This window comes from Carlito syrichta, unplaced genomic scaffold (assembly GCF_000164805.1).
Source record: "Carlito syrichta isolate Samal-C Ts95f unplaced genomic scaffold, Tarsius_syrichta-2.0.1 Scaffold113541, whole genome shotgun sequence".
Classification (NCBI taxonomy): domain Eukaryota; kingdom Metazoa; phylum Chordata; class Mammalia; order Primates; family Tarsiidae; genus Carlito; species Carlito syrichta.
Window position 1 is genome coordinate 574075 of NW_007057637.1, and position 9474 is coordinate 583548.

Here is a 9474-nt window from a genome sequence, read left to right on the forward strand (position 1 = left end):
GGAGAGTTGGGAAAATGAGCCCTCCAATCCTGTGCTGTTCTGAGGTAGAGAAAGCCTGTGTGACTGCACAGTTACTGGCGACAGTTACTGAGGGAGAGGCCTGACCTACCGCACGTGCCACTTTCTTCCCTGGGCCCTTGGCTGGTAGTGAGCTTGGTTCTGTAGCTGCGACCACAGTGGTAGCTGCGAGCACAGCGTGGGCGGCAGCATGCTACCTGAGCCAGGCTCGATGCTGCTGGCCTCACTTAATTCTCACAGTGGCTCAGTGAGCTAGAGATGGTGTTGCCACCCCAATTCACAGAGTGTCTGTGGGAGCTCAGGGTCATGGGACTGGGCTGCCCCGCTCTTGAACCTGGCCTCTTGACCACTTTGCTGTCTGTCTTAGGAAGGATTCTCTTCTTAGTCTCCTTCCTTCCTTTCTTCCTTGGGTGGTTGCTTGTTAGTTGGGTATACTGCTCTCTTCTCCCTGTTCCTTCAGGTTCCCCAGCATAAGTAAGCATTTTGGACAGGGTTGAGAATACTGAAGCAAAGTATACTTTGGTATGCTTACCTTGCTCCGTAAGAGGTCGAGGATTTCCACAATGAGAAAGCAAAGTTTGATTTTTTTCTTGTGACTGATTATTTACTAGTTAAATTGGTCATGTTGCATTTAATGCCATGACATCCTTTACTAGTGAGGACCCTGTGTTGCATGATCATTGTGAGGATTTAGTGTGGATGCCACTTGTTTGCTTCAGCATATCCTTAAGCATCCCTGGATAATTGTATTTGCTTAATTAACTCAGGAAGCACATAATCAATTTTTAACCATCTTAAATGCTCATGACACACTACTAGGCATCAGGGTATACCACTAGGGGTCTTAGGACAGAACACCCTGCCCCAATGGCTTCTACAGGCAAAGCTGTGTTTTCCTTGTCCAGTCCTGCTGGATGACTTAGTGACTGTGGGACTCAGCTTCCTTCTGCCCTGCTGCCCACACAGCCTTCCGTGGGGTCTGATGGCCAGTCTTCAGCCTGGGCCCCAGTACCCTTGGGTGCCTGTGGAGATTTCTGAGGGGGATCAGCTTTCAGGTCACCATCCTCCAGACAGTCCTTCCTAAAATTGGTTGAGAAGGCGTGCCTGAGTCCAGGTGTCTTCCCACCTTTGCTGCTCAACTGCCCTTCTCTTTTCCAAAACACAGAGAAGTCATGTCCCTCAACCAGACTCTTACCCTAGAATGTGCATAAATGCAATAAAATTATCTTCCAGAGCACCAAACCTAGAGACAGTTCAAAATACTGATTGAGGGAAGCATCTTGTAGTAGAAAAAGACAGGCAATGTAGGCACCATGAGACTGTCGCCAGCTTGCCTCTTCTGCTCAGATGTTTCTGAGGATGATCCCTGAGATGTTCTGGCCTGAGGCTGTGGGGGCATGGGCAAGATATAGTTCGGTGTGATTATCTTGCTCCGTAAGAGGGGTAGCTGTTCTTATCTGAAGTCTTCACTTTTTCTAACCCTCTGCTGTTGACAGTGCTGTTGACGTATTACTTTTAAGGAGAGTCCTTTGTGTGACTGAGCATAAGCAGTTCTTTTTAGCCTTTGACTTGTTATCTCTAGGATGCGTTGTTAAGTGGGAAGAAAAATAACTCCTGATGCTAAAACAGTACAAGTTAGTGGCAGTGTTTCTTTTAAATATAACTATGGTGTCTGCAGGACTACCAGAGGCCCTGACTTAGATTAAAAAGAGAAATTCATGTGATTTTTTTCCATATTTTATGCTAATATAGAAGTTAAAATCAGTTTAGATTGTCATGAAAGATTCTAGTTACAATTGACCTTAATTCCTGTTATAAAAGTAATGCCTTAATTATATTAGTGGAGATAGAATCATATTCTAGTTACTAATTTATTAGCAATGTATATCCTGGGTTTTTAGTATAAAGAAAAAGTATAATCGTGATGTCTAGCAAGATTGGTGAAATTATTTCTGATTTTGCATACATGATTCTGAATTTTCCTGTGATGTGGATAACATACATGCTAGCACACATTTGATGGGGGAATACAGTACTTCTGTCATATCTCTTGCTTCACAGGTAACTTAGAGTGTGACATACACATTTGGCATTGAATCATTACAAAATAAGTAATAAGAAATGGCTTGAATTTTTCTTGTTTTTGTGTTATAAAACTTGCTAATAAATATTAGCTAATACATCATTTAAGTCTTGCCTGCTTTTAAAAACAACCTAATAAGATATACTATTTGATTACTTTCTTAATTTATTCTGTGTTGTTTTGTTTTGTTTTGTTTTTTGAGTTGGAGTCTCACTTTGTCGTCACCCCAGCGTCAACTTGCTGGGCTCAGGTGATCCTTCCACCTCAGCCTTCCAAGTAACCAGAACTACAGGTGTGCTCTACCACGCCCGGCTAATTTTTAAATTTATTGTAAAGATGAGGTCCTGCCAAGTCACTTAGGCTCTTCTCAAACCTGTTGTCTCAGGCAATCCCCTCACCTTGGCCTCTCAAAGTGCTTGGATTATAGGCTTGAGCCAACGCACCCAGCCATTCTGTGGTGTTTTTAAAATAATACTCCTTGAAACATGTTTCAGTATGTTTATCTGGATTAAAAAATGAAGTCAGAAAATAAGCATAATGTAAACATTCTGACAGACATTCTCCCCTGAATTTCAGAATTATCTCAATCTGTAACTGCAAAGTTGTGATGAAATTGTATTTAAAGCATTTTATTTTTACCATTTTATTTTTCAAAATTGCTTTTCAATTGGTAGAAATAGGTGCTGACTCTGTCTAATTCTAGCAATTAGCAATATTTAAACAGATACATGAACTGGGGACAAAAACAGCCAGTCAGTCCCTCTCCTCTTGTGATGCATTCTCAATACAATTTTCCTTTTCATATAATAATTATCAAAGTTTCTAATGTATTTCATTTTGATTTTTTTTGCACTGCTAATAATTGCAATAGCAATTCAAACAAAAATGTTAACTCCTAGAAATTGAATAAAATTTCAATTTATGTACATGTTTTTATTTCAGGGAAATATGCTAGGGTGATAAAAGACTTCAAAGCATAAAAAATGCATTCAGGTAAACGTCTTGGAGGTGAGTGGAATAGTACACAAGTTCAAGAATATAGGATACCTATTTTTAGTGTACCCCACATTATTGTGCTTTGCATATATGCGTTTTTTTCCACATTGAAGGTTTGTGGCAATCCTGCACCCAGCAAGTCTGTCAGCCTCGTTTTCCTACAGCATGTGCTCATTACTTGTTTCTGTGTCAGCATCTTTTAGCAAAATGTATTTTTTTAAAATTGCGGTCTGCACACTTTTTTAGACCTCATGCTATACACACTTAGTAGACTACAGTATTGGGAACCAATGAGAAATTTCTTCAGAAGGGTAAGTTTTGTGCCCTAGGTGCCTCTTTTGCCTCACCCCAGCCCCTCTCTGCTATCTGAAAGTGAGTCAAGCAGTTAGAAAGGAGAAAACTAGACTTTGGAGAACAATCAGAGGTAATCCAGTTTGAGGGTCACTGGGTCTTCTGGAGCAGAGAACCTGGCAGAGAAGCAGAAAGGTAGTATTCTGTAATGGAAGCGCATCTCCCACAGAGACGGAGAGCTGAATCTGCTCTCCAGAAACATCCTGGTTAGTTAGTATTTGCACTTAAAGAGAAAGCACTCTTCAGGCACCCAGGGAGAAGACTGCAGGGTGTGTGTGTACATGCTGGGGCACCCAAGGTCTTTGCACCCAGCTGGCTTGTCTGCCGAGTGTGAAAGCCGTCCACACTTGTGAGTGAAGGTCTCAAGACACAGGGTGCCGCAAGACACAAGAAAGGGGTTGGAGGAGACAGCCGGTGAAGGAGGCAGCCGTGGTGTGCAGGGTGAATTGTATGTGCCTCTTAGAACCTTCACGACAGACTTGCCACAGCAAGAGCAGCCTGCCTTGCGTAGCCGAGTCCCTCCGTTGAATACTTGTATTAGCAATAGCTTGTATGATCAGCACTGTATAGTTATTTTCATGAAACCAGGCAGGGACGTGTGTATGTAGCATAACAGTATCTGAGATTTCATGGATTGTGGTGAGCCAACCACTGTTCTGAGTTCTCATCACACAGTTGCTTATCAGTCCTTCCCAAGTCTTGTGAGGTCTGGACTGTATTCCTGTTTTACAGACAGAAAACACTGATGCCCAGAGCTTCAGTACCTTGCCCAGAGCAGGTGAACAGTGTGACCTCCATAGGACATACTCTGGGTCTGCCTCGGGCCTCCTAATGTTCATGGGGTTAATTCTGGGTGTAAGAATTTTTTCCCCTTCTTTTACTTTATTTCATTCTTTTTTTTTTAAAGAACATATATTTGCAAAAGCAATGGAGTGATGATTTTGAAAAGGAAGCTGGCCAGAAACAGTAGTCTGAAGGAGTTGCAGCCATTGGCCTGCTCCTGTATTGCCCAAGGGGGGAACAGACGCCTGCATTCTTCCTTTTCTGTGATTCCGCTGCTCTGTAAGTGCTTACTCAGTTGCACTCTGGCAGTCTCTTGCTGTTGGAGCCAGAGGGATAAAGAAGAGTCTCTGCTTTCAAGGAATTAACCACTTGGGTCACATTCTTCTCTGGTGAAAAGATATGTGTGATACATTTTTGAAATAAAAATCCTGGGTTTTTGTGTGTTTGGTTTTACTTCTTGCTTCGCGATTATTCCTGCTGAGTAATTTTACGGTTCATGCTGTGCAGAATGACAGTGAAGGGAAAGGCTGTTTCCCATGGTGTGACCTCAGTAAGGGTGGGAGCCTGGCCAGCAGATTGTATATTGGGTGTGCTGGTTGTTATTTATTTCATTTTAGGCGCCTCAGGGTCTACGCAAAGAAAAACAAAAGGTGGCAAAATCAGTCCCCCCCACCTCCATTCAACCCAGGGCAGTTGGTTTTGTGGGAGTCTCATGGTGCCCAGCGGAGGACAGCCCGGACCCGCTCCAGCAGCTGGGGCACCACGCATTCCAGTCCCATCACTACAGGTAAGAGCAGTGAGCCACACAGGGCGACCAGGTAGGCTGGAGGGTCACATGGTATCTGAGGCACATCACTTGGCCCACTCCTGCTGGCCACTGTCCTCACTAACTGCCCACTCCCCCTTCTGAACCCCTAAGTCCTGTTTCTCATCCCGAATATCTCCTAACAGCCCCAGCTCTTTCTTCTTAGACTGTCATGCTGCATCTGCCCAAGCTCTGACCTTTGTTGGAACTGACACAGCTGCTTTCTAACAGCATTTGTGACCCTGTGTGCAGCCCTCCAGGGCTGACACCCCAGCCTCTCTCTGAGATGTAACAGGCGTGGCCCCTCACCTGCCCAAGGCCCCTGAGGCTGTCTGTAACCAAGTGAAGGCTGAACTCCTCCCTAAGTGGTGTCTGCCTCGGCTGGGTGGAGGGACTCCTCTAGCCTTCCTGGTCACCTTGTCTCTGGGGACTGCTTGAGGCATACCCACAGGCGCAGCCTTTCCATGGTAAAGGTGGGCTGTTTTTGTTTTGTTCTTCTGTTTGATTTTTTACTAAACTGAGCCCCTGGAGGACAGGCCCAGGTATTTCAGTCTATGTCTGGGACCTGCGGATGCCTGCAGCTGTGGCCAGTCCCCGAGTGCTCACTGAGCATGTGCACTTCAGCGGCCCTATGTGTATCTGTGTCCCCAGTCTCATTTCTGAGACTGAAATAACGAAGCAAGACAGTTTGGAAGGTTCTAGGGAGATAAGAGATTTCAAGGCTTAGACTATCTAGCTTTGAGCTGGCCTGGTCATATGCCACCTCTTCATTGAGCACCACTCTGGGGCTGCAGATTCCCCCGTGGCAAGGAAACACAGTTACAGGTGTAGGAGAACTTCTGAGTGCCAAGTTACCTCTGATGCTCATACGCAGAAGAAACTTTTGCAGACAGGCAAGCTCTTGGGGTCCGTGGTCCTGGGGAAGGGTTGTAAAGGAAACAGGAGAGCTCAGGGCTTTGACGGGTGAGGAGAGGGCCCGCCTGGGTAGAGACGACTGGGGCTCGGGGGAGGCCCTGTGCTGGCCGGAGACAAGTTGTTGGGGATCTGGTGGGGCAGGGGCTCAGAGGCTTATCTTAGAGATGAGCAGGAACACTTGTCGCTTTCTCCTGGTTTGGGTCCAGGGGGTTGGAGCAGCCTGGAGCTTGTGGAGAGGTAAGAGAGCCCTAAAAGCAGGGCAGTGAAGGGCATAGAGGACCATCTGAGGGAATGCTGGTAAAACTGGCAGGTTAGAGGCTGTGTGCAGGGAGACAAGAGAGCTGGTGCTGTGGGCAGGAGAACAACAAGCTGGAAGGGAAGCAGGGGTGTGTTTGTAAGACTCCTTATTAACCCTTTGCACTCGGATGGGGGACATCATAAACCTAGAAAACCACTCTGAGGTCCCCTCTCAGGGGACATAAGGAGATGGCTGGTGATTATACAGGATAAACTTACGCAAGTTCAATTTTTAAAAAATGTATGTTTCCTTGAAGTTTTTCATTCAAAAACAATGAATATCCTATATCCCAATTGAAATTTGTCAAGCTTCTGATCGATCAGTTGAGAAGTGGTTTTCAGGAATCATGAGTGTGTCCTTCTACATCTTCTTTGAACAACAGACTGGACAATAAATTACATATTATTAATGTGGGAGGAAGAAAATAAGACTGCTTTGTCTGTCTGAATAGAACAACACCCAGCACTTTGGGAGACTGAGGCAACTTGGTAATACTTCATCTCTACAATAGATCAAAAAATTATAGTTCCAGCTACTTGGAAGACTGAGGCAGAAGGATCACCTGAGCCCAGCAGGTCGAGGCTGCAGTGGCCGTGAGTGTGCCACTGCACTCCAGCCTGTGCAACAGAGTGAGACTCTGACTCAAAAAAATAAAGAAAAAAAAAACACCAGGTGGAATATATTGAACAAATTATATTACACAACATATATCAGTGAACTTGCAATGCATGTTGGCGACTGTTTCACATGTTACCAAACGTTAGGAAAATATACAAAATTTTGTTTTTTTTTGTTATAAATAAGTTCCTCAATGTCCAGAATTCCATTGTAAGCCAAATATCAATACAATAGAATAATTGGTTCCAGTGCTCTACTATTTAATATGAAGGGATTCATTTTTCACTATTTTGTAAAATGCAGTCCAGTTGCTGGTAGGACATCTGTGAGATGTCTCCATGTGCAAAGGGTTAACAATGTGAGCTGTGAGGACAGGGACCTGGGTTTGAATCGTTTTTCTGTTCCTTACCAGCTAGCTTTGGGCCAGTTACCTAAGTACTGTGAGTCTCGGTTTTGTCATCTGCAAAAAGGGAATAATAGTCTCAGTGCTTGACTTGTAGGAGGTTTTTGAGGTAGTAGAGGAACGAGAGGTAGGAGGGCAGTGGCACCAGTTGGACCGGGGTTGGCCATGGGCTAGATACACAGGTGCAGAAGTCAGTTGCTGGGCATTATTCCTGCCTAGACGATGCAGGGCCTGGCTGCCTTCCCTCAGGGAGCCTTGATATCTACCCTGCTACCTTCTCTCTGACCCATGGGCAAGCCAGGGCACACAGGGAAGCCTTCTCCATAGAGTTTGAGAGAGAGCCACAGGGATAAGTGTGCTGGGGGGGGGTACCTGCAAGGAGTTGAGGAACACCCTTCAAGAGGGAAGTTGGCATTTGGGTTTACTGAGGAGAGGAGCCAGGCGGCAGAATGTTTCAGGCCCTGCTGAGGTGGCTGGGCCTGGGCTAGGATCAAGGTGTGAAAATGAGGACCAGGTTTGGGGGAGGCAAGTGGTCCCCAATGCCCAGTAGCAATTACGACCAGGTCTTGGGGCCTCCCCTAGAACACAGTGGGTGGGCTGGCTCTGTGGAGCATCACAGTGGAGATTGCTCCTCAGGCCAGCATGAAGAGTGCCACTGCACTAATCTAATCAACATTGCTGCCTCCAGGATGAGCCCTCCGGCGAAGGAGTCCTGCCGCCAGCCCATGGCCTGCTCGCCTTCCATTCCTTCCTTACCATCGACCTGCCCGTCTACGTCTTCCAGGTCTGGATGCCTTACTGCCCTTGGTTTTCTTGTTGAGGTTGCAGAGCCTCCAGCTTCCAGAAGGCTGACTTCAAGTCGCAGGGTGGTCACTGAGGCTTTCTTGCCATGGAGGCCCATGGGGTTGGTCTCCTTGATGTCTTGCTGCCTCTGGAGAAGGTGGTAGGTGACATGCCAGGAGTGAAGCTTGGATTTGCACATCACCACAGCTCCTGCTTGTAAATAAGGTGGAGGTGATAACACTCTTGAGATGCTTTATATTTAGGAATTGCCGCCGCTTCTTTTGTGAGAAGAAAGCTGGCCAGGCTCAGCCTGTGGGAGGGTAAATGCAGGTGAATTCAGTAGTTTGTACAAAGTCAGGAGTTAAGCTGAGGATAGATGGCAGTGGATACTTAGAGTTAGCTGTGAAATAACAAAAGTATGTGGCTTAGCACATTTCTGGCATTTTGGCTTAAATATGTATATTTAAAATCCACACAAATGGTAACTTTACTTTTGTTGTCTTCAAATTGGGCTTTTCAACATTTCCTTGATATCAGGATCACACAGACTGAAGTGGGAGCAGAGGGCCAGGCCCCAGACAGCAGGGGCAATGGAGGGTTATTGGTGGCATGGATCACAGATGTCTGCTACCCTCTGTCTGGCAGCCCCACTCATGGGTCCACCCTAAAAAGATAAAGTAGTAGCCAGGTGCGGTGGCTCATGCCTGTAATCCCAATACTTTGGGAGGCAGAGGCGAGAGGATTGCCTGAGCCCAGGGCTTCCAGATCAGCCTGGGCAACTTGGTGAGACCTTGTCTCTATACAAATAAAAAAAATTAACTGGGCATGGTGGTGTGTGCCTATGGTTCCAGCTACTTGGAAGGCTGAAGTGGAAGGATTGCCTGAGCCCAGCAGGTTGTGAGGCTGTGGTGACCATGAGTGTGCTATTGCACTCCAGCCTGGGCAACAGAGTGAGACTCCAACTCAGCTAGACGGGCTGGTACAGCCCTGAGCCACATCTTGGTCACTGACAGTGTGGACAGATGCCTGATGCCTGGGAGAGGTGCGAATGGAAAAAGGGTTGCAGAAATAGATATGCAGGATTTTATTTTTGCAAAAAAGCACATGGAGTGCTTGAGTATGTGTGGGTATACATCGGTGTGCGTAGAGTACAATCTAGAAAAACTTAGAACACGGTATTGAGTTCGTTTTCCCCTTTTTATGTTTTGTTAAACATTTTTCCAAAGAACATGTGTTTGGAATAAGAACCTATTGTTTTTTGGGGTCTTTTTGGTTTTTTTGAGTCTCACTCTGTCACCTGGACTGGAGTGCAGTGGTGGCTGCTCCCCGCCACCACAGCCTTGACCTACTGGGCTCCGGCGATCCTTCTGCCTCAGCCTTCCAAGTAGCTGGAACTACAGGCGTGAGCTACCACGCCCAGC

At 46.0% G+C, this 9474-nt stretch overlaps 1 protein-coding gene across 1 annotated transcript in view; it reads left to right on the plus strand.

Moving 5' to 3' along the window:
- Positions 1-9474, plus strand: part of ZXDC (ZXD family zinc finger C) — a 36440-nt gene that overhangs the window by 25698 nt on the left and 1268 nt on the right. Inside the window, exons 7-8 of the mRNA XM_021719066.1 lie at positions 4849-5018; positions 7959-8054. Of these exons, the coding sequence (XP_021574741.1) occupies positions 4849-5018; positions 7959-8054 (266 nt within the window). The remainder of the gene's footprint in view (positions 1-4848; positions 5019-7958; positions 8055-9474) is intronic.